Source organism: Canis aureus, unplaced genomic scaffold, assembly GCF_053574225.1.
Source record: "Canis aureus isolate CA01 unplaced genomic scaffold, VMU_Caureus_v.1.0 ptg000471l_RagTag, whole genome shotgun sequence".
NCBI classification, from domain to species: domain Eukaryota; kingdom Metazoa; phylum Chordata; class Mammalia; order Carnivora; family Canidae; genus Canis; species Canis aureus.
The window spans coordinates 5-25,460 of record NW_027554644.1 but is presented as its reverse complement, the minus strand read 5'-3'; the positions used below and the strand labels follow the sequence as shown (position 1 = coordinate 25,460).

At 37.8% G+C, this 25,456-nt stretch overlaps 1 protein-coding gene and 1 long non-coding RNA gene across 2 annotated transcripts; one reads left to right on the top strand and one right to left on the bottom strand.

Annotated features, from left to right (window-relative positions):
• The first annotated feature begins 802 nt into the window (after positions 1–802).
• Positions 803–9,900, top strand: LOC144310152 (uncharacterized). Its single transcript, XR_013375850.1, has 2 exons — positions 803–1,047; positions 9,532–9,900. It is a non-coding gene; the product is annotated as an uncharacterized LOC144310152 (long non-coding RNA).
• Positions 9,901–18,318: 8,418 nt separating this feature from the next.
• On the bottom strand, positions 18,319–24,671 carry LOC144310151 (WW domain-containing adapter protein with coiled-coil-like). Its single transcript, XM_077890902.1, has 4 exons — positions 24,516–24,671; positions 21,085–21,203; positions 19,428–19,614; positions 18,319–18,447 (listed from the first exon to the last, which is right to left on the bottom strand). Exons 1-4 carry the CDS (start codon positions 24,639–24,641, stop codon positions 18,328–18,330), a joined length of 552 nt encoding a protein of 183 aa, XP_077747028.1. The 5' UTR covers positions 24,642–24,671; the 3' UTR covers positions 18,319–18,327.
• Positions 24,672–25,456: the final 785 nt, after the last annotated feature.

Genomic DNA, 25,456 nt, shown 5'->3' with positions numbered 1-25,456 from the left:
AACTGGTCAAGGCTTTCCTCAAGTCCCTTTTTTCCTTTTTTTAAATGCAAGTTTCTTCTCATACCTTCTTCTTTTAGCCGAGTAAGGAGCCCAGTATTACATTTTTTTAAGGGCACTTTGTGGCTAAAATAAGTTCCTATTAAATATTTCATGTCAAAAAGTGGACTTTAAGTGAGAACTTTGGTAAAAGATGGATTAGTGGAGATTTGTCTTGAAATGTCCAGCTTTTCAATATTCTCTGGCAAGTGGCCAGATAGATCTTCTGTTCTTCCCATTCCTTCACTTAAGGAAACTATTTTTTTCTCCTTCACCCTTTGGGTGTATATTTCCCTCTCAGAGCAAATGCAAATGTTTTAAGGGTGTGTGACTAATAAAGATTTTTAAATAATTTATCTTTTAAGACTTTGGTATCTTAGACTTTTTAAATCACGTGTTGAAAAATATTAACAAATGGGAAAATGTTTAGATCTATGTGCTAAAATATTATTCTGTAGTTAGATTCATATAAGACTCATCCTTATTTATTTGTATAGCTGCTTTTCCTATATGCTGATGAATTTCCATGTTAAAATAAATGCTTTGAGTAGAAAATATCAAAAAATTTCTGTAAGTCATCCAGAAACACAGTGTTCTATGTTAAGGATGGCATCAACCCAGCATCCACACTTGTAAGTCCTCAAAGCACCTCATACACTCAGCATGTCAGAATCACTCATTATGTCCCTCCTCCTCTAAAGGGACATTTCCTTTTCTCCCTTTCTTCCTAAATTCAGAGGATATCATCACTGTCCATCCATTCATCCCAGTCAGAAATTTAAGGGACATCTCAAACTCCTGACTCCCATCTCTACACCTATCTAGACATTCAACAAGTCTGCCCCCCTATCTCTCAAATCTTGGCTTGTCATCCTCACTGTTCCGTCCTTAATCCCAGGACTCTTCACTTCTGCCTTAGGTTCCTGCCATGATCCCACCTGGCTCCTCCAATCTGGTTTTCCACTACGGCAAGAGGGAGCTTTCTATGATCCACATCTGATCATACCACTGGTAAATACCCTTCACTCACTTCCTGTACCTTGCAGGATGCACCCAAAACCATAAACCTCACAGTGCCTGGCCTCTGCTAATCTCTCTTGGTTCACTTCCCTACTGCCCTGCCGCCCACCTCATTCGTTTCAGCTACACCAAATAGAGTCTCCCAAAGGAGCCATATAATGTCATGACATCGTGCTTTCATACAGCAGCCATTCCCTTCCCTTGGAATGCTTTTCCCCCATCTTCTTCACCTGAGTAATTCCTGCTCATCTTTCCCCGGGCCTGTCCTTTTCCCATCTTTTCTGGGACTTGGTACTCAGATAATGATAACACTGGCTGGGCATGCTAGTGTGAATAGAGGAGACTGCTTGCAGCTGCAGCTGCCCAAGGCCTCTATCTGCTGCTCAGGGATATCTTTTCCTTTCAGGACCACCAGCTCCTACCCCTGCCTTTGCTCTCTCCTCCTCCTTGCTCCCAGAGCACTTGGCAAAAGGAGCTGTTGTCATTCATTTATCAAAGTGTGAGTTGCTTAGGGATGAGATTCATTGGTGATTCGTATTTCTAGGGCCTACCACAGTGCCTGGCATATAAGATGCATTCAGTAAATGTTTGCTGTATGAACCATGGACTCATGAAAAAGTAAATAAAGACAACTTGGAGAAGAGCAAATTCTGTTGTGCTTAAAAGATGTGGCTTCTAGTACTAGTCCTAGTGTTTACTAACAACTTGGCCTTGGACTTGACAGTCATTTTTTCTGAGTCTCAATTTCTATATTATAAATGAAGGAAATGATATGTGCACACAAAAGGGAAATGAAATAAATTGCACACTTACAACTTGCAAGATGCTCAGTTAACATTATCATCACCTGAATTGTGTTCACTTAACCTGGCCCTTACTTATGCCCCCAAAAGGCAGGGGGGATTTAGGGTGATAAAATAATATGTACAAAGTATAATTTTACATTTGGTACAAGAAGATAATTTGGTTTTCACTTGGATAACTTCAGATTCACTGTAGTGTAGTTGTACATTCTCTATCAAAGTGTCAACCATTCAGAGATGGCAAAAAAATTTCAAGAAAAATAAGTATTTTGTTCATTTGGTCATTAGTGGGAAGAACTTTTTAATAATCATCAGTCTCTTTGTAAAATATCAAGAGTATTTGAAATAATCTATATATTCTTGCTCCAGTCAATCAAGAATTTAAGGATTCAAGTATAGTTAAGATGAAGCAGTGATACAGTTAAGGCCTTTTAAATATGATGTAAGTCATTAGTTTATTCCTTGTGAAAAGGACAGATATACTAGTTAGTTATATCTTCATAGGAAATCCTTAATAATAAATATTAGGGAAGTAGCTTATAAGAATTAGGAATTTCCAAAGCTGTTTTCTCAAATTTAGGTGCTGTAGTCTACCTTGAATAAGGGTCTTCACATGTAATACTTTCTCTAAGCATTTAAGAGTAAATACTCCAACATGCCTATATGATTACATGGGTAACATATATAAGCCACTGGTCCAATAGCTTACATGCGTCAACCCCAAAATGAGCAGCAAAAGACCAGTTGCTGACATAATCCTGTAATTTGTCTTGGTATGCTCATTCTCACTCTCACCAAAGATTCCATCCTCAAGTGTTGAGTATTATGGCTACCAAGCAACTGAAGTGATAGTCTCCAAGACATTGCAAAACCGAAGCCTTCATAATATGCAACCTTGCTCCTGTGAGAATTCTCTACACTTGAGCATCGTAGACATAACATGGCTGCCCTTGACCTAGCTTAGATAATTCAAATACAAAAGCTATTTCAAATTGTTCTGTTACTTATCTGCTCCACTTCAAGATAAATCTTCAACATTCACAAAAGGTTGCTGCCACTGCAGAGTATTTCCAATTGTGGAATAATTATAACTGCTATGTATTAAGTATTACTGGGTGCCTTATGTCTTACAGTGCTTATTTATAATTTCTACAATAGTCCTCATTGTTCAGTATTTTTTTGTATCTATTTTACAGATGAAAAAAATGAGGCTTAGAGAGATTAGGTAACTTGTCTCAGACCACATGCTAATATACAACAGAACTGGGATTCAGACCCCAAGCTCTCTGCTTCTAAATCTATCCTTTTTCCAGTGTACTTTACTTTTGAGGGAATCAAGTGTGGTTAAGTGAGTCTATCCTTCACAGTTTGTACTATTAGCAGAGAACAGGTGTGCTCAATTCATGATAAACCAAAACAAAGGCACAAATCCCATTAAAAGCAGCTGGGCGAATTGAGCAACTAATTGGTTATTCTCTCTGTGCCTCAAATATTTCTAAAATTAGCTTGAAATTCCATTTGAAAAATTCTTCAATTAGTCATGAACTCTGACTCACATTTCTAAAGCAACCTTTTGATAGGTGCTTCCAACACTTGCCCCACGCAACTCCTATTACTTCCTCTTTTCTTCGGTATAAGATAATCTCTTTTCTATTTCTAGGCCCACTTTCTGCTTTTCCTAGCCCTGCCAATTTTTATTTTTACAATCATTAGTTGTATGAATAATTAAATGTATTTTTACCAAGGGCTCTTCATTACTGCTCATATTTCGTTTCTTTATTCTTCTCCTACAGACTCTTATAAGTCAACTCAAATACAGATTCCTTACTAATTTCACTTTGAGAGTATTATTGGCCACCTTCTTGTCTGAGTAAGAATCAATATGTTATGTTGTCTAATAAACAATTATTTTATAGAATGGTTTTTATAAGCCTCCTAAAGCAGGCTGAAAATCAACTAGATAATGTATCCAGATACTTCAAGTTTGGAAAATAAAAGAAATACTTTTTCTAAAAAGACTTACTTGCCAACTCCACCTTCTCACCTCCTGTTCTCATCTTATGCTGAGGTCTGTGTAATTAACTGCTGCCCTGAGGCCTGAAACAGTGGCTCACTTCTTCATATGTGTTTTGTAATGTCTTGTGTTCAGCTCCCTTTCTGGGTGGCCTGAGAAGGATTGTTACTCCTCCTATGCTCAGTAGATGCCTTCAGCTCCCTTGGCTGTGCACCTATGTGCAAACTGTATGCAAAACAAAGAGTGGTGCATTCATGCTGGGCATTACCTGGGTGTGCGTCTAAGGAGATAGACATCCAAAACAATAGGAAATGTCATGAACAATGGTGCTATGGCACTCTTCTAGGAGCAGAGGCCTACCCATCTCTTTGTTTTTGATAAAAAACTAGTCTTCCCTTGAATACCAATCCCTCTTCTTGCTTCCAACGCCTGAGTGTGGAAAAGTGACTAGAACTACCACATCCTATTAAAAAGGGGAGAAGGCCACTTACCTAACTTACCTACAAGAGCTTGGGGATACTAGAAGGAATGTATGGTTTTCCTGGCTGTCATTAGCCTTCTCCACCCCAGCCACCCAAAAACACAATTATTTTGTACTTTCATGACAAAAATATGTAGTTTGTTTACTCTTATGTATGAAAGCCAGACTCTTTTTTTAATAATAAATTTATTTTTTATTGGTGTTCAATTTGCCAACATACAGAATAACACCCAGTGCTCATCCCGTCAAGTGCCCCCCTCATTGCCCGTCACCCATTCACCCCCACCCCCCGCCCTCCTCCGCTTCCACCACCCCTAGTTCATTTCCCAGAGTTAGGAGTCTTTATGTTCTGTCTCCCTTTCTGACATCTCCCACACACTTCTTCTCCCTTCCCTTATATTCCCTTTCACTATTATTTATATTCCCCAAATGAATGAGAACATATAATGTTTGTCCTTCTCTGATTGACTTACTTCACTCAGCATAATACCCTCCAGTTCCATCCACGTTGAAGCAAATGGTGGGTATTTGTCATTTCTAATGGCTGAGTAATATTCCATTGTATACATAAACCACATCTTCTTTATCCATTCATCTTTCGATGGACACCGAGGCTCCTTCCACAGTTTGGCTATTGTGGACATTGCTGCTAGAAACATCGGGGTGCAGGTGTCCTGGCATTTCATTGCATCTGTATCTTTGGGGTAAATCCCCAACAGTGCAATTGCTGGGTCGTAGGGCAGGTCTATTTTTAACTCTTTGAGGAACCTCCACACAGTTTTCCAGAGTGGCTGCACCAATTCACATTCCCACCAACAGTGTAAGAGGGTTCCCCTTTCTCCACATCCTCTCGAACCTTTGTGGTTTCCTGCCTTGTTAATTTTCCCCATTCTCACTGGTGTGAGGTGGTATCTCATTGCGGTTTTGATTTGTATTTCCCTGATGGCAAGTGATGCAGAGCATTTTCTCATGTGCGTGTTGGCCATGTCTATGTCTTCCTCTGTGAGATTTCTGTTCATGTCTTTTGCCCATTTCATGATTGGATTGTTTGTTTCTTTGGTGTTGAGTTTAATAAGTTCTTTATAGATCTTGGAAACTAGCCCTTTATCTGATACGTCATTTGCAAATATCTTCTCCCATTCTGTAGGTTGTCTTTGAGTTTTGTTGACTGTATCCTTTGCTGTGCAGAAGCTTCCTATCTTGATAAAGTCCCAATAGTTCATTTTTGCTTTTGTTTCTTTTGCCTTTGTGGGTGTATCTTGCAAGAAGTTACTGTGGCCGACTTCAAAAGGGGTGTTGCCTGTGTTCTCCTCTAGGATTTTTATGGAATCTTGTCTCACATTTAGATCTTTCACCCATTTTGAGTTTATCTTTGTGTCTGGTGCAAGAGAGTGGTCTAGTTTCATTCTTCTGCATGTGGATGTCCAATTTTCCTGGCACCATTTATTGAAGAGACTGTCTTTCTTCCAGTGGATAGTCTTTCCTCCTTTATCGAATATTAGTTGACCATAAAGTTGAGGGTCCACTTCTGGATTCTCTATTCTGTTCCATTGATCTATGTGTCTGTTTTTGTGCCAGTACCACACTGTCTTGATGACCACCGGAAAGCCAGACTCTTTTATATCATTTTGATTCAAGGCAATAATGACTGTTTCTCGTTGCTCATTCACCATCTAATTCTGGATGTCTGAAGAGAATTTAGAATTGGAAATTTTAATTTTTAAATCATTTTGAGAATGTATATAGAGTATTCCATCACCAGAAACAAAAATGTGGGTAAGTGGATCTAGTTTGTTCTGGAAATGTAACTTTTGCTTTCTTTTTCTTTTTGCACAGCCCCCTGCCTTTCCCTCCCTTTCTCTCTTTTGTTTAAAATTGATTTATGTTATTGATTGTTAAAATGCTACATTTCTTTCTAAAGTCTCAAAATTATGGTAAAAGGTAGAAAATATAAGGAATGGCAGAGGACTACTTTTAGCCTTGAGAAAGTTTTAGTTTCATTGTTCTTTTCTCTAAATAATATTTAATGATAAAATAAATATTTTCTTTTTATTTTTAAGGTGCCTTATTTACAAACCACAGCACATAACATTTATAAGACAATATGTATGGCAGCTGTTTGCATTTAAATATATTTAAATCATGAAAATGTGCCATTCTTTTGTACTTAAATTTTCATGAAATGGCTTTGCAAGAATTTTTCTGTATATTATATTTGTTCTCCTTCTTCCCTGGTGGTCATTGAGATCTGGTGTTGTGTTTTGTTTTGTTTTTTGATGTATATGGGTGCTTGCTTTCTCTTTATCATTTCTTTGTTTCCATGATTAAGTTCTATATTTTTAATATCTTGTGAAGCTCACAGAAGTACCTTTCCTGAATATTACATTTCTTAAGGCTGTGGTATGGAACTTTATTATTTTAGTGACCCTTTTTATTCACTATATATAATTTTGGTAGGCCATTGGCAGTTGGGTCTCAGCACAGGATGGGTCTACATGCTCTGGAAAGGAACATTCTCAGCTCACCCTTCCACAGACACCTGGGCCATTCTCTGTTCTCAGCCTGCCCATCAACCATTAGGTGGCTTTGAGGTGACCACCATTTGCACTTTGGTTCTTGGTCCTTTGGTCCAAGAAGATGCTCTGACATTTTGCCTTTGTTCAAGAGCAAAGCCACCCACAGGCCTGGACAGGACTCTCTCAATCCTACTTCACAGCTACATTCAACATCATTTCCACTGCATTCAATTTCAGTGATTTTGGCCTTGGTGGTAGCCCGCTTTTTGCATAGTGGTTCTGTACCTTATATCCTTTTTTCTTTTAAGATTTTATTTATTTATTGGACAGAGAGCACAAGCAAGGGGAGTGGCAGGCAGAAGGAGAGAGAGAAGCAGGCTTCCCACAGAGCAGGGAGCCTAATACAGAACTCGATCCCAGGACCCTGGGATCAGGATCTGGGCTGAAAGCAGATGCTTAACCAACTCAGTCACCCAGGCGCCCTCTGTACCCTTAACCTTGTTCCTCTTTAGAGATCATATAGCTCTAGTTATGTCTCAGGGCTGTTATAAAAATAACATTAAAAACGACCAAAAACTGTTTGTAAAACCTCATCACTATGTTGATGTATAATAAAACAATGCTCTGTTCTTTTTGAGGCAGCCGTGAATAAAACATTCTACTAAGAGCAGCAGAAACTAAGTTTACTTTAGTTTTTAAAAGCATATTATCCTACCCTAGAAAGAAAAAAATCTATGTTACGTTGAATAATTAGTTTTTAATCATCCCATGTGGATTACTATCTGTCACCCTATTTTCCCAAAGGAAAGATAAAAAAATACAAGGGTTACAAAAATAAAAGGTCCCACCACCACAGCAATATACAGTTGGGCCAACATGTTTATTTTCAAAACAGAAAACACAGATCTTATAACAGTATATTGTTACCATCACTGTTCCAATTAGAAGAAAGAGGATGATTTGATTATTCTGAAGTATTCTGTAATATATTACAGCAAAAATCTTGGGTTTCTTTTTTCTCTAGTTTGTATTTGTAATGACTATCCCTGAATTATATGTCATAGTATATTAAAAATTGTAATAACTGGGGAAAAACAATGCAAGTAAAGTGAAATGTTTTATCTCTCCCCCAAAAAAGGCATTTTTAGTGGCATTATATTCATATTTCAGTAAAAATAGGCAATGAAAACTATCTCTGAAGCTGGAGCACCCATTTCTGAAAAATATTTTCCAACAATAGTGTTATATCTTCTATTCACATGAAGATAGAATCAAGAACTTAGTTTGTTAAATACAGCCCTGTTATTTGATCTTTGTTGGAACATTAAGAATCCATAATGATTTTTGAGAAAAACTGAAGAAATTGTACATTTGCTGCTACACTTGAGTGAAACCCAGAAATTCCTGCACCAAACACAACCACTTCTAATGCTCTGCAGCAGTGCTCACTTCGGCAGCACATATTGTGATGCTCTGCAGCAGTTTTTCTCCCCAGGCAGCCATATATTAGAGCACCTGGGGAACTCATTCAAAGGCACATTTCTGGCATCTCTATGACCTATGGAGTCACAGTCTCAGAGACGGGATCCAGGAGCCTGCCCTTTGGAGAGGTTCCCTGTGTGTATTATTCTCCTCTCTACAGCATTCAAGAAGACAGGTTAGAGGCTAGGGTGTGATAGCAGAAAGCACATATAGGGCTAGCACCTCCGTGGAACTTGGAGCAGCTCCTGTGGCTGGTGAAGGGTGACAGCATTGCTTCTTCACTTCAGGAATCATGATGCCATAGCCTTTACTATGGACCAGGAATTGTTCCAAGAGTTCAGTACTCACTACCTCATTTAACCCTCACAGCCACCCAGGGAAGTAGGGTTACTGCTGTCCCCATTCTGTAGGGAAAGACACTTAGACGCAGTGTGCATAGCTTGCCCAAGGCTGCATGCCTGGTGAGTCGGCTGTTTTCCTATGGTCCCAGGACATATCTTGTGCTTCAAAAAATTATGATACAAAAAGATGGTTTTTTGATCTATAAAATGTTTTTGTTTTCCCTTCAAACAGATCAACTTATTACCATGCAGCAATTTTTCCCATTTTTTCCCTATAAATCTCTTGTATTCTAAATTTAGGTGATAATAGTGGATTAGGATCTGTATGTTTTTGGAATTTAATAAATGTGTTGGGATGTAGATTTCTGGATGAAATTTAGAGTGGATACCTCTGGCAAGATTTAAATGGCAGAGGTGGAGGGGTGGTCGTGGTGGTGGTGGGATTTCATCGAAATGGGACATCAGAAGACCTTTAGACTAGTGCTCTTGAACCTCTAGCCACAGCCAAGGCACCAGAAGGATTTTATCTTCCTTTTATGCCTAGTTCCTTCTTAAAATTCTCATGCCCTTCAATACCATCAGCAAAAATCTTCCCAATCTTCATTTCAAAGCCCATCCCTACTCCACTTTAGACTTTAAATGACTGTTTCTGAAATGAAAAGCAGAAAATCGCAGAACCTTTAAATGTAGAAATGTGTGAACATAGAACACTGACATGCCAAGTACAGTTTTAACATTTTAAATGTATTAACGTTGAAATGTATTTGAAAAGTAGAAGGACTAGTAATCCTGTTCATCTTGTGTCTAAAATATGTTTCTTTTCTATTAATAAATACAGCAGATGAACTGTGAGTAGAGAAGCTGTCATTTGCTACTCCTCGGAAAGATCCAAGAAGTTTGTGAACGTCATCTCTTTTATTGTGTCATTTCTGCTGTTAATGCAGTCAGACAGGTTTAACAGCAAGGTCTCCTAGTCTCTAGTGCCATTTCTGGAGATGGTAATTTGAGGAATTTGAAAAGCATGGCAAAAATGTGAGCCAATTCAAAGATACACTACAGTTCATATATCAAAGGAAAAATACTTTTTGATGGTTTCTCAGAGATACTGAAGAGCTTGAAAATACATAGATGGAAAAAAAAAAAGAAAAAGAAAATACATGGATGGAGCCAGACTCTCCAGCCAGTTTCTAGATCATTACAAATGCATATTTTTCCATTTCTTTTTATTGAAGATAGACCTATTAATACTTCACAACCTAACACTATGCAGCTACACATTCATTTGACAAGTCAACCTTCTAGAACTGCAGTGTGGCAGCTATATCATTGATCTCGGGAAAAAGAGTTCTTGTGCTACTGAAGAACTTAGAGGATGAATATCAATGTCAACTTTGGGCCAGAATTAAGGGTTAGCTAAGAATTGGTAAGTCCATCCAGTTTTCAAAACTAGTAGCCCAACTGGAATGTAAATGGAGTGCTTTTATAAACAATTAATGCTCCTTGCAACACACAGGGAGTTATTCATGCATAGTTAGGAAGTCATTTTCTGAGACTTTGGCTGGAAACGTAGCTTTCATGGATGAAACATTTTGGGTAACATCTCCAATATTCCCCTTGCGAAAATGAAGTAACGACATCCATTAGACACTTCAAGTTTGCAGCTCTTCTTTCATGTGGCTCCAGTCCTCTTGGTCTTGGCATGTTGTGATAGTTTGGCACAAAGTAGCATCATTTTGTCCTTGACGATGATAGATTCTGCACACTTAATCCATTAATCTGAGCTGATGGACTTTGCCCAGAGTTAAAATATTTTGTTCTTACATAATGGTTTTCTTATTAAATCTCTGAACAATACTCTTTTACGGGTGACTACATTCAACCCCATATTCTAGATGTAAAAAGTAAAGTGAGAGGAGGTTAATTTTTTTTAATTTTATGAGGATTTATATAGTGCTTGGTGTAAGTGCTCAAGCTCTCTTCTGTTTTAGAAAATATTCAATCATATGGTCCTCAAAAGAAGTTTATGAGTCTTGTGCTATTAGACCCATTATAGGTGAGAAAGCTGAAGCACAAGGAAGTCAAGCGGCTGGCCAGCTGAGATAGTAAGTAGTAGAGCAAGAGTCCAACTCCTGCTGTCTGGTTCCAGGGTCTGGGCTCCAACCACTGCACTAAACTGTCTCTGCGCCTCACACTAGACCAGCCTTGTAGTTAATAACAATGAACTAAGGACAGAAATGAGAATATTTAACATTTCCAAACCCCCTTTCTGGTCACTCACCAACAATTTCCTCCCCATAGACAGCATTCTCATTTTCAAAGTGAAGTTTCAAAGTGAAAGTCTTAGACTTTGGAAAGGTGGAACCTTTGAGATCACAGAGGAGCAATCTTGGTAGATTGGGATTACGCAGAACAATTTAGCATCAAGAATATTTAGTGAAAAAGATTGAAAGTGAAGTTAAGGCATGACAGATGGGTGGTACTCTGCTTATTTGAAAAGTTCCTTTCAAATTATAAGTCCCACTTCCTTCACCTTTAGTCCTCCAGCCTAGATTGATGCGTCAGAATACCTGTGCATTTTACAATAACAAAGGTACCACTTGGAATTAACAAGGAGCCATTAGTCTCAAGTTCTTATGCTCTGCATAGCAAGGAAAGCCATCAAGGCTAGACTCCCTAACTGATAAGGAGCCAAGCAACAGTTTCACAGGTTTGCACACAGACTGCTGGGGTCTGTGCCTTCATGGGTACTGCTGGAAAAATAAAGATATTCTGTTGTTCTTAATGGAAATATAACCTACCCTGAAAGCTTTGAGATGTCAACTTACCCTACCTTGACCAGGGAGCTCTTTGCTATTGGTCCAGAAGAGAGGAATGTGGTTTCTAATTTTTATTTCCTGGCAGGAGTTAGAGGAGATGATGCATTGACAGGCAGCTGAAGGTGGGGACCCTGTGGATCCAGGACATCTGGGCATCATTAGCCATGGTGAGGGGCCAGCCCACATGAGAGGTAGCAGGAAGGAAAAGAATCTATGGCCAGATGGTGGAAGTCATGGCTGGAGGAAACACTGGCTTAATTTTTGGAAAAGATTTTTCTTCAAACTCTGAAATGACTTTGGAAGCCACTCGTTCTTTAAGGCCTCAGGATAAATAATTTAGCTAGCATATTGCAAAAGGGAAAAAATTGTAACTCTATCCATGAAGATGAGGTGGGTTTCATTTTATAATTCTCACTATTCAGAAAGCTTGCACAACTCCCTCGTCTCAAGGCTGTCGAAACTCAGTCTTCAATAACTCTTCTGCAAGCAGTGTCCTTGATACTCGCCAAGCTCAATTGCAATCTCTTCCTGTCATGCTAACGTTTTGAAGTAGAACTCACTTCTGGTCATAGTGGATCTGGAAGAAGCAGTTCAGTCATCAACAGATACGTGTTGCAGGTTGTTGGGTATTTTTTTCCTTCCTGCTGAGGCAAACATCACTTAGAATGATTTATCATTACTCATTCAGAAGCTCTGACTACCCCAAAGAGAGGCTAACCACAAAAATTTCTTCTAAAAGTGATGTAGCCACAGCTGTCTAGGAGTTATTTAGCAGTAATTCACTCTGGGCAATAGAAGAGTGATTAGAAGGATATCACATCTATTAAAATGTCAATCTAATTAAAGCATGGGAGAGAGCTCAAGAGAGCTTAGAGTCCCTATTCTGTGATTTGGATAGACTTTTTTACTTTACAGATTAAATCATAAGCTGGAAACAAAGTCTCTTTGCATCTCTGTGGTCTAAAATACTAACAAAAAGAAAAAAAAAGATTCTTAATAGATTAATAGGTTGTCATTCAGTAGGGTTTCTAGTAAACAGCATGTTAAGCCTTGTCCTTGTCATGGTCTCCAAAAGTGACTTTATTTTTTTTATAATAAATGTATTTTTTATTGGTGTTCAATTTGCCAACATACAAAATAACACCCAGTGCTCATCCCGTCAAGTGCCCCCCTCAGTGCCCATCACCCATTCACCCCCATCCCCCGCCCTCCTCCCCTTCCACCACCCCTAGTTCGTTTCCCAGAGTTAGGAGTCTTTATGTTCTGTCTCCCTTTCTGACATCTCCCACACACTTCTTCTCCCTTCCCTTATATTCCCTTTCACTATTATTTATATTCCCCAAATGAATGAGAACATATAATGTTTGTCCTTCTCTGATTGACTTACTTCACTCAGCATAATACCCTCCAGTTCCATCCACGTTGAAGCAAATGGTGGGTATTTGTCATTTCTAATGGCTGAGTAATATTCCATTGTATACATAGACCACATCTTCTTTATCCATTCATCTTTCGATGGACACCGAGGCTCCTTCCACAGTTTGGCTATTGTGGACATTGCTGCTAGAAACATCGGGGTGCAGGTGTCCTGGCATTTCATTGCATCTGTATCTTTGGGGTAAATCCCCAACAGTGCAATTGCTGGGTCGTAGGGCAGGTCTATTTTTAACCCTTTGAGGAACCTCCACACAGTTTTCCAGAGTGGCTGCACCAGTTCACATTCCTACCCACAGTGTAAGAGGGTTCCCCTTTCTCCACATCCTCTCGAACCTTTGTGGTTTCCTGCCTTGTTAATTTTCCCCATTCTCACTGGTGTGAGGTGGTATCTCATTGTGGTTTTGATTTGTATTTCCCTGATGGCAAGTGATGCGGAACATTTTCTCATGTGCGTGTTGGCCATGTCTGTGTCTTCCTCTGTGAGATTTCTGTTCATGTCTTTTGCCCATTTCATGATTGGATTGTTCGTTTCTTTGGTGTTGAGTTTAATAAGTTCTTTATAGATCTTGGAAACTAGCCCTTTATCTGATACGTCATTTGCAAATATCTTCTACCATTCTGTAGGTTGTCTTTGAGTTTTGTTGACTGTATCCTTTGCTGTGCAGAAGCTTCCTATCTTGATAAAGTCCCAATAGTTCATTTTTGCTTTTGTTTCTTTTGCCTTTGTGGGTGTATCTTGCAAGAAGTTACTGTGGCCGACTTCAAAAGGGGTGTTGCCTGTGTTCTCCTCTAGGATTTTTATGGAATCTTGTCTCACATTTAGATCTTTCACCCATTTTGAGTTTATCTTTGTGTCTGGTGCAAGAGAGTGGTCTAGTTTCATTCTTCTGCATGTGGATGTCCAATTTTCCTGGCACCATTTATTGAAGAGACTTTCTTCCAGTGGATAGTCTTTCCTCCTTTATCGAATATTAGTTGACCATAAAGTTGAGGGTCCACTTCTGGATTCTCTATTCTGTTCCATTGATCTATGTGTCTGTTTTTGTGCCAGTACCACACTGTCTTGATGACCACAGCTTTGTAGTACAACCTGAAATCTGGCATTGTGATGCCCCCGATATGGTTTTCTTTTTTAAAATTCCCCTGGCTATTCGGGGTCTTTTCTGATTCCACACAAATTTAAAATAATTTGCTCTAACTCTCTGAAGAAAGTCCATGGTATTTTGATAGGGATTGCATTAAACGTGTAAATTGCCCTGGGTAACATTGACATTTTCACAATATTAATTCTGCCAATCCATGAGCATGGAATATTTTTCCATCTCTTTGTGTCTTCCTCTATTTCTTTCAGAAGTGTTCTATAGTTTTTATGGTATAGATCCTTTACCTCTTTGGTTAGGTTTTTTCCTAGGTATCTTATGCTTTTGGGTGCAATTGTAAATGGGATTGACTCCTTAATTTCTTTTTCTTCAGTCTCATTGTTAGTGTATAGAAATGACTTTATCGATAGAGACCACTTGAATAATTGAATGCAGTAGTTAAAAACATGACCTTTAGTTTGGCTGACATGGCACTAAGACTCACCACCCCCAATGCCAAACTGAGTCCTTTGCGAGTTTCTGGACCCCTCTATGCTACTGTGTCATTTGAAAATAAGGGCCATGATTCTATTTTACAGGGTTATTGTAAGCATCTAACCAGATAACATTTTAGAGTTCCTGGCATCATGCCTAACATAAGAATAAGCATCCAATGAATGTTAGTTAGTAATTATTATTCTAAAGATAACCCCTTCTCATAACATTTGAGTCTCTCAATATTCAAGTTTAAACTGGATGAAGCTGGATTTTGAATTCTTTCAATCTGTTTATATTTCACAGGCAAAAAGCATTTTCACATCAGGGAAGACCAAATGGCAGATTATTATCATTTATTAACAAGGTGTAAGGCAAACGTAGAAATTTAGTGAAAAAGCAAACGTACAGCATGACCCCATTTTAAAAAACATATAAACCTGTTTGGAAAGCCATAGAACCAAATGTTATATTAGTTTTCCCTAAATTTCCTTTACTTTCTCTCTTATACTTTTTCCCAGATTCTGCAGTGAACCTGTATTACTTTCTTATTAGAGACATGCAGCATATGCTATTCTTCAAAGGAAAGAAGTGTAGAGTCACTGTGGAACCAACCAATCTTTATGTATATGTGTGTGACCCCGCCTGGATCTAGTATGGGGGAGATAAAGATAGAGACTGTGGAGGTAGGAGCAGGGAGCCCCAGGGAATCGCTGTGTCCATTTGGGGTAAGCTCCTGTAGATTTAGAGCTGTTGGCTTTTTGTCACCTTCAGAGAGGTTTTCCATCTGCCTGGTTCACCAGAGTCTTATTCTTTATCTCAATTGTTCTAAGTATGTAAATAATTCCAAAAATTGATCTGGTGTCCTGGGGACTCATGGACCTCTGCGATCAGAAACACACTGAACCATGGCTGTCTCCAATGATGGCCCCAAAACTGACACAGTGTGAGGGGATGCAGTTGTCAAGCGCCTGGAGCTCTGACTCACTCCACTTTAATTTAGGGAAATACATAGTACATGATTTTTATATTATTTATTTAATTTTTTAAAAAATTAAAAAAATTTCTTTTTATTGGAGTTCAATTTGCCAACACACAGCATAACACCCAGTGCTCATCCCATCACGTGCCCCCCTCAGTGCCCGTCACCCAGTCACCCCAACTCCCGCCCACCTCCCATTCCACCACCCCTTGTTCATTTCCCAGAGTTAGGAGTCTCTCATGTTCTATCACCCTCTCTGATATTTCCCCATTCATTTTCTCTTCTTTCCCCTTCATTCCTTTTCACTATTTTTATATTCCCCAAATGAATGAGACACCATATAATGTTTGTCCTTCTCTGATTGACTTATTTCACTCAGCATAATACCCTCCAATTCCATCCACGTCGAAGCAAAAGGTGGATATTTGTCGTTTCTAATGGCTGAGTAATATTCCATACATAGACCACATCTTCTTTATCCATTCATCTTTCGATGGACACCGAGGCTCCTTCCACAGTTTGGCTATTGTGGACATTGCTGCTAGAAACATCGGGGTGCAGGTGTCCCGGCGTTTCACTGCATCTGTATCTTTGGGGTAAATCCCCAACAGTGCAATTGCTGGTCGTAGGGCAGGTCTAGTTTTAACTCAGCAGTTTAACTCTGCCTTCAGCCCAGGGCCTGATCCTGGAGACCGGGATCGAGTCCCACGTCAGGCTCCCTGCATGGAGTCTGCTTCTCCCTCTGCCTTTGTCTCTGCTGCTCTCTCTCATGAATAAATAATTTTTTTAAATAAATAAAAAATCTTTTAAAAATGTTTAAAAAAAGATAAAATGAATAACTACAGTTAAAACTAAGAAATTAAAAATGGATTGGTCTAGGGGCACCTGAGTGGCTGAGTCAGTTGGGTGTCCCAACTCTTGCTTTTGGCTCAGGTCATGATCTTAAGGTCCGGTCCTGAGATCAAACCCCATGGCAGGCTCTGTGCTCAGCAGGGAGTCTGCTCTAAATTCTCTCTCCCTCTGCCCCTCCCCATCTCAAATAAATAAATATTTAAAAATAAATAAATGTGTTAGTCTAGAGTTAAGACAAAATGACCAGTGAATGCATGAAACACTAGGATGACAAAAGTTAGAATGTCTCCTGGTTTTCTAACAATTTCTCAATTAATTTGACTATAAAGACTGATTTTTTAAAATGTCATTTACTGTATCACCACAGATACACACAAAAGGCAGCACATATTAAATATGAGACACATATTTTATTTTATTTCTTTATTCATGAGACATACAGAAGCAGAGACATAGGCAGAGGGAGAAGTAGGTTCCCTGCAGGGAGCCTGATGTGGGACTTGATCCCAGTACCACGGGATCACAACCTGAGCCAAATATGTTTTCTAGGCCACAACAGAATAAGCCTAGAATAAACTAGGTGCAAGAGGCTAATCATTTTGAAGAACAAATTCTCAATATAAACATAGGCTCATAAAGAAAGCTGAGTCAAATTCCAATTAACAAGCATATTTAAAACAAAAAATAAAATAAACTCCACGGCTAACTAGGTTTCCATGAACTTCATAAACCTTCCATGAACTTCTGACCCTTCTTTTCTATGGAGTATGATATTTACTGCCTGTACCAGTGAAATAGGCATAATTATATAGTATTTATAGCTTGGTAATCAGTGTATACTGTTGTCAATAGTTGGGGCAGCAAATAATTTCCTAAAAGTCAAATCACCTGTCTTATTAAGCCAAAATGTAGTCAAGTTTTATGTATGTTTGAAGTACTTTCAGAGCAATCATAAACAAATCCCAGTTGATATTCAAAATACAACTCCAGAGAATTTAATAAAGGATTAGACAAAAACAGTTTTCAATTTTTACTATAAATGCCAACTTGGTATTTACTAAATATTTGTAGATTCATGTTAAGACTAACTCTACTTGTGACCCAGTGACTTATAAAGATAGGATGTGAGAGGCCCTTAAAAATTTGTCCTTGATTTTATAAGACACATGTAAAAAATATCTGTCCTATTTACTTGGATGTAGATATCCTTGCTTGAGTAGGATACTAGATTAAAAACTGAGAGACAAGAAGAGTTTAAGTGAAAACACCTCAGAAACAGATATACTTGCTAGACAATTAAATTTCCAAGGGATCTTGGAAATATCCAAAGACAATGTTTACAGTGATTTGAAATTTCAACTGAAACAAGTATGGCCAGCAACCAAATACTACCCTCAATTGAAGAGGAGACCCTTTATAATTAGTTGCTGTCAACTGTGTTAACAGTTGTTGTTAACATTTAGTTAACATTATATGTTAACAGTGTTATAACATTTCACTATTTAAATACTATTGTACTTTACAGAGTTAGAAGACAAAAGTCTAATGAAGCATCTACCATGGGTTAGAGAACTAAAATCTAGATGCCATTACCATTCACCAGGATTATTATTAAATTACAAAGTGTAATCATAGTGTGGGGCACCTGGGTGGCTCAGTTGGTTGAGAGTTCAACTCTTTGTTTTGGCTCAGGTCATGATCTTATTATGGGTCTAGAGATCAAGTCGTGTTATCAGGCTCCACATTTAGTAGGGAGTCTGCTTAAAGATTCTCTGCCTCTGCTCCCCCCCACCCACCTCACTCACTCTCTCTCTTAAATCAATCGTTTTTTAAAAATGCAGTTACAGTGTTATGGAACACGTTCTATCAAAGAGAACTTTAAATTTCAGAAATGAAATTTGATTTATATTCTTCAGTCTGATTTAAGATATACTAAGACAAAAACTTTGTCAGTGAAAAACTTACCTTTGCTCTCACAAAGTTGCTTGAATTTCACATACTCGGACTAAAGATCTTAAATTTTTTAATTCAGTACAAATTTCTGACATGTGAACACTTCCCATATTATGGGCTTCTTCTCGCAATCTTGATGCCTATAATTAAAGAAATAAAGATCACATACATGCCACAATCACGTACAAAAAAAAAAAACAAAAACCCCAAAACATTAAATTTCTGACAACTTTGTACCAAGATTACAGAACAATCCGCCTTTAAATCCACAAAAATGATAGTGAATCTAAAGGAGAAAAAGGATTTTCTTTAAAAAACTGTCTAATGGTGGAAAGAAGGTATTTTTCCAAGATTTCCCCCTTCAACTTCTGGAGGATATAGTATTTCCAATTTTAGTATTGCATAGCACTAAGGATAGAAGAGCTCATGATTCGTGGTTAATAAGATGCTGAGTCAGCCAGAGTAAAGTTCAGGTGTAACAATGTTAAAAGGGACTTCACTGTATTCTGATGTCATAAGATATGCAATATTACCTCTGTGAACTTAGAGAAAATTTCAGACAGTCAGTAAGCTGCTAAAAGGGAGAAGCCAATGGCAGTTAATTGGAATGTCCAAAGGTCCCTCATTCCAAAGCAAAACTGTTTTCTAACTTCTACTTGCTAGTCTAGTGGAGAGATAGAAGAGTAATAGTATGAACAAGTTCTAAAACTATCAGAGCAGCTGGCTGAGTAGCATCCTGGCTTTAAGCCTCATAACTATTCTAACTGGGTGACTTTGGTATATAATTTATTTGGTCTTAAGGGTCTTCAATGGTAAAATGGGAGAACTCATCTGCACTGCTTAACAGTTTTGAGAAGTGGAGAAAATAAAGCACTCAGCACAGTGCTAAATGCTGAGTATATTAAAATATTTTATGTGAAACCATAAAAAGTTATCTCATAAATGCCCTAAAATAAGTGCTTACCAAATATTTAATTTAATGCACTGACTATAGACAATCTAATTAGACATTACTTTAAATGTAGCTTAAATTCAGTGATCTAGATTAGATTTTCTAGAAGAAATTATATTTTGTCATTCATCCAAAGGTAAAACATCTGCTATGAATCATGTAACATACTTGCTTCTCTGCATGATCTGCAGGCCATCCTTGAACATGTTTTATGAGATTTTCATTGAAGTGTGCTGCTAGCGTAGGTGTTAATGAACATGTAGGTCGGGCAGATGAATTCTGTGGTACAACTGTTGCGTTTGATGCATTACTACTAGAAGTATGATTTGGACCAGGCGATGGACTTCTCTGGCTACTGGAAGAGAAAAAAGAATTGAATGTATAGTATATTTTTAAAAGGAGATACCTAAAAATTGTCAATATCTTCTATTAAATTAAAGATATCCAAATTCCTAAGAAAAATCTGTTATTTTAACATCAAATACATAGAATTTAAAATCCAAAGTGTAGTTATATATCATGTACTCCTTAAACACACTTTTGGGAGGAAAAAGGGCCCTTCTAAGAACAGTAATGTCAGTTAAATTTAAACTAATAGTGCTCTTCAAATTTGACAGCAGAACCTGTGATTTTGTATACCAGAAACACTACTCAGAATGTAACTAAGAAATGGTCATATTTTAACAGTTGTAGATATAAGGCACAACTGAGTATTGCATCTTAAGTACATGTAGATAAAGAGGGGGAAAAAATCTATTGCCTTTGTTTAGTGTCAGAACAAAATACTGAATCAGAGGGTAGATAATGTGAAGCAAAATACAGGCATTTTATTGGACAGCAACAAATGAGTTTAGTGGCAAAATAAGACCCAAAATAACACTCTGAGATAAGTTATCTTCTTTTAAAACTGTATGGTTTGGCTAGGGTTTGGGGATATGGTGGTAAGAACCAAAACTTTAATCACCCAAGTTGATTTCCTACCTGCTTCACCAGACTTGGCTCTGAATGAATTTCAGTTATTTCCAAAAACTAAATCTCCCAAAGGATGAAGAGTTTTCATCACTGAGGATATTTAAAATAATACTGCAGCCTCTAAAGACAATTTAAAAGAAGTATTTCCCAAAAATGTTCTGAGCAATGGCAACATTGCTGGAGTAAGTAGACAGCTTCCCAAGGTGATTATTTTGAAGGGAACAACTCTCATTTGGATGTAAAAGTTCTGAAATGCTTGTTTAGAAAACAACAATAAAAACAATAGTTGAATTATTTTGCTACCTCATAGCAAGAAATCAAAATAGGAAAATCAATCAAATGAAAATCATTTAAAGTTGTATTTGTTAATTAACAAAGAAACATGTAACACAATACAGCCCTATCTGACAAGCACTCCACACAGGGGTCAAAATTGAAGCTCTTAGGAAAACCTGACACATACCAGTTGAGAAATAGTATTTCCCATTTTTGGATTCAGCAATACACTCATATCTAAAACTGCTATGAGGAGGTTAAAAAATGATGTCATTTCCAACAAGTATTATAAAATCAGGTGCCCTCTTTGTACAAGTATGACATATTGTTACTCCTATCATATTCTATTAAGTAAAATCTGAAGAATGACTTTCTTCAAAAAATAAGCTGGCTTCATTACTAGAGACAACAACCTACTTGGAGTAAGATTTGCCTTTGTAAATCTTATAATACATAAAACTTAGGCTAACCATGGATTCTTACAAGATCAAGTTCTATTATACATATATTTTTATAATATTCAAACAATGCAGCATGCAACATTAATGAAAAAATGTTTCAACACACATGAACTTACTTTGAGCGCTGAAGACTTCGAGGAGAGACAGGTTCATGACCTTGCTGTTTGTCAGCAGTTACAGGCTGCTGTGTGGCCGATTGTGAAACCGGTCCTTGCTTAACTACTGGAGTACTAACCTGAAATGTCAAAATCTGGTGAGACAGGCTTCTATTATATACATAAATACCATGGAAAGTACATAAAACCAAAAGTACTATCAATGTGAAGTCTCTTATTTCTATTCTTTAGTAATTTTTAAGATAACATGAGCTGTCCCCTAATTGTTTCATAATTATTAGTGATATAGACATATTTAATTGTGTAAATCATGGTCATCCAGGTCCCCAAATCCACACACCCCTCCAAATCTAGTTGGATAGTCTTAAACTCTGAAAAATCTAGAGACTTCAAGAATTGCAGTCAGATTAATTTCCCAAAGTTCACAGTTAGAAGAGCCACGTTCATTTTGAGACTAACATAGAATTTCTTCATAAAATGGCCCAGAAGACTTTAAGATTACTTTTTGTAAAGCAGAAGAACACAAACTAGTTCTCTAATGTTGAGCCCAGTTTTCTTTCTAATACACTAAGATAGCTCCTCTGATTCAGTTATTTTTATATCAGTAAAAATTAATGTTACTATATCATACAAATACAGCTGCTCAAATTTAAACCACATATGCAGAGCGTATAGATTGGTCTACCAGTGAATGAGTCAACACTGGAGTGGTCTTCAAAGACATGTTACCCTACAGAGGTGGAACAAGAGGACCATGATTGTCAGTGAGGATATGTACACTACACATACTTACATGCCACAGAAAAAGAAAACAAGTACTTTTAAACACAAGCCCCGAATTAAGGCACGAAGGCAGACAGCCATTTGTGATTAAGTCACATCCTCCAATAATAGTTTTGTTTTTTTCTTCTTTCTTCCTTTTTTTTTTTTTTTTAATATTCCCCCAAACAAATCTGGATAGCCTGGCTACATAAAAATCATTTTTATAAGCATTTTTATAAGGTCTACTTAATACTGAATTCCCACTTAAAAAAAAATTTGATGGGGATCCCTGGGTGGCGCAGCGGTTTGGCGCCTGCCTTTGGCCCAGGGCGTGATCCTGGAGACCCGGGATCGAATCCCGCGTCAGGCTCCCGGTGCATGGAGCCTGCTTCTCCCTCTGCCTATGTCTCTGCCTCTCTCTCTCTCTCTCTGTATGACTATCATAAATAAAATTAAAAAAAAAATTTGATGCCCATATACATAAGGGATTTGAAATGCTAATCTTATAACTGATTGTAAAACTTTACAATCACTTTTAGTCATTATTTATTGTACTCCTAAGATACTACACCCTGACGAGTTTTAAGCTCTAAGAAGATCTCCTTTGTTGAAACAATTTTTTCCTTCTCTCACAAAGTGCAAACAGTATGAAATTGCAGAATAGACTAATTTCTTTTTAAATTTTGAGTTAAATGTATCAATCCAGACTGACCCTAAAATGAGTTTAGATAAATGACTTAAATAGGGAAGGGATAAGCTAAGGAAGACCTAAAAGCTGTCCTAGCATCAATTTCAAGTTATCTTTCAATACGTTTTTATTTTTAGGCTTCTGTGAAAAAGCCTAAAGCTTTAAGCCTTAACTTTATTTCAATATAAAATTTTGGCAAGACCCCTGGTTGGCTTAGTAGGTAGAGCATTCAACTCTTGGATCTCAGGGTTGTGAGTTCGAGCCCCACGATAAGCGTAGAGACTGCTTAAAAATAAAATCTTAGGGATCCCTGGGTGGCGCAGTGGTTTAGCGCCTGCCTTTGGCCCAGGGCGTGATCCTGGAGACCCCGGATCGAATCCCACGTCGGGCTCCTGGTGCATGGAGCCTGCTTCTCCCTCTGCCTACGTCTCTGCCTCTCTCTCTGTGTGACTATCATAAATAAATAAAAAATTAAAATAAAATAAAATAAAATAAAATCTTAAAAAAAAAAAAATCTTCAGGGGATTCCTGGGTGGCTCAGCAGTTTGGCACCTGCCTTTGGCCCAGGGCCTGGTTCTGGAGTCCCAGGATCGAGTCCCACGTCGGGCTCCCTACATGGATCCTGCTTCTCTCTCTGCCTGCCTCTCTCTCTCTCTCTCTCTCTGTGTCTCTCATGAATAAATAAATAAATTCTTAAAAAAAAAAAGTTCCTTCTTAAAAAAAAAAATCTTCAGCATGAAGGATTGAAATAGCCTACTTTTTAACTAAAAAGAATTTCTTAAATTTACCATTAAGAAAAAAAACTGCAATTTGTGCATATACCAACTTCCAAATCTTTTAATGTTTTGCTGGTAATAGGACTACAAAGCAAAGAATGAGTATGACTAAGATTTGCTTAAGAAATTTTGGGTAAGGGATACCTGGGTAGCTCAGCAGGTAAGCGTCTGCCTTCCACCTAGGGTGTGATCCCAGAGTACTGGGATCAAGTCCCACATCGGGCTCCCTGCATGGAGCCTGCTTGTCCCTCTGCCTGTGTTTCTGCCTTTCTCTGTGTCTCTCACGAATAAATAAAATCTTAAAAAAAAAAAATTTGGGCAAGACTCAAATGATATAGTATAAAATCTGAAGGCAGTGTTGTTAAGGTCTGGTTTATATTCCAATAAGAAGAGACCAGCAATTTTCTAACTGTCTCTGAGGAGCCATTCATGCAAACTTTTGCTTGGAGAAACACAGGTAGTATAAGCTTAGTAAAATGGATTCTGTGTTCAGAAAGACCTAGGCCTTAAATTCTGATTCCACCACAAAAACTGGATTTAACTGAAGGCTTAATTCTCTTATCTATTAAATGAAGCAAATAGTAGTTGATTCTCATGATGTGAAGTTAAATATAATACTATTAAGCTCTTAGCACAGAAATGGATTCATTTCTAAAATAAAAGTATGGGAGGAAAGCCACTGGAAAACAGGTTATATCTTTTAAAAAGTTAAAAAACTCTACAAATATTAAGACAATTATTTTATCCTTCTTTATCCCACTCTTCCTCCAGGTCACAAATCTCAGCCAGTAAGAGAAAACAATCAGCGTATAAAAGTAACACATATGATGGGGGTGCCTAGGTGGCTCAGTCAGTTATGTGTCTGACTTCCCGGTACTAGGATCAAGCCGCCAGTGAGCTCCCAGCTCAGCAAGGGGTCTGCTTCTCCCTCTGCCCTCCCCCCCCCATGCCCTCTCTGTAAATAAATAAATATAATTTTTTAATTAAAAAAATGTTTAAAAGTAGCATAGATGCAACTCCCTCTAGAGTCCTCAATTTACTGAGACTAACCTGCATCTAAGCTGACCCATCATTCACTCCACCACTACTACACGTTCTCAAAGAGGGCTTTTCCTACAATAGAGAGTCTAAAACATTAAACTTGTTTTTCCAGAAGTGAGTGCTTTCGTGCTTTCTTTTCCAAATTTCCCTCAAAAGCAACATACCTTTGGCTGTGATGAAACAGGAGGAGTACTAATCAAAGGTTTGATAGGGACTGTGTTAGTCTGAGGTATGCTTATTCTTGGAGACACATACGATCTTGGGGATGATGCATCAGAAGTTAAAGACATTGGAGACTGATTAGATGGCTGAGCTGTGAAAAAGTAAAGCAATTAATTAATTCCAAATAAACCAAAACTTCCGTAATATATATGTAGAGGTCTTTCCATCCCTCTACATGCCCCCTGAACACCAGACAGAACACTTAACTGTTTAAAGTCAGAATCTGAAATACTCACTGGAGTCACGGACTAAAAACGAGCTGTGAATTAGAGAAGCACATCCAATGTATGCCTCCTCCAACCTGTTTTTTTAGGCTGAAGCAAGAAGGTAAGCCTGAACTATTCTCACATGGAAGGCATCCTCACCATTCTTATTTGTTCTTTCTTATTCTATATTTAGGCCTGGTTATACCCCTTTATCTCCTGCCTCATGAGGATAACCAGAGAGTTAAGTCTTTGCACTATTATATTTCAATTTCAGAATAAGTGTTTCTGCTCAGTTTATTAGTTTTCAGAATTGGGGCAGGGGGACAAGTCAAAGTGACCAATTCATTTCTTCTTTGTTCCTATATATGCCTCTTTCCATTGGATGTTTCATGGAGAAGAGAAATAGGTAATTTAAGACAGGACTTGAGCATTTCTGTATCCTGTGGTCAGTCAAAAATCATTAAACATCAAATGTGAACCAAACCAACACTTAAAATATATTCAATGTTTCATAAAAATTGAGGACCTATCAGTTTACACTCAGCTTTATATCAGTTTACACTCAGCTTTAGAGTACATTGACAACTTAAAGTCTGAATTAAATATGTATTACAGATTTAATGGCAATACTGGAAGATAAATGTCAATGTTTGCCTCATCTGGAAAAAAAAATACTG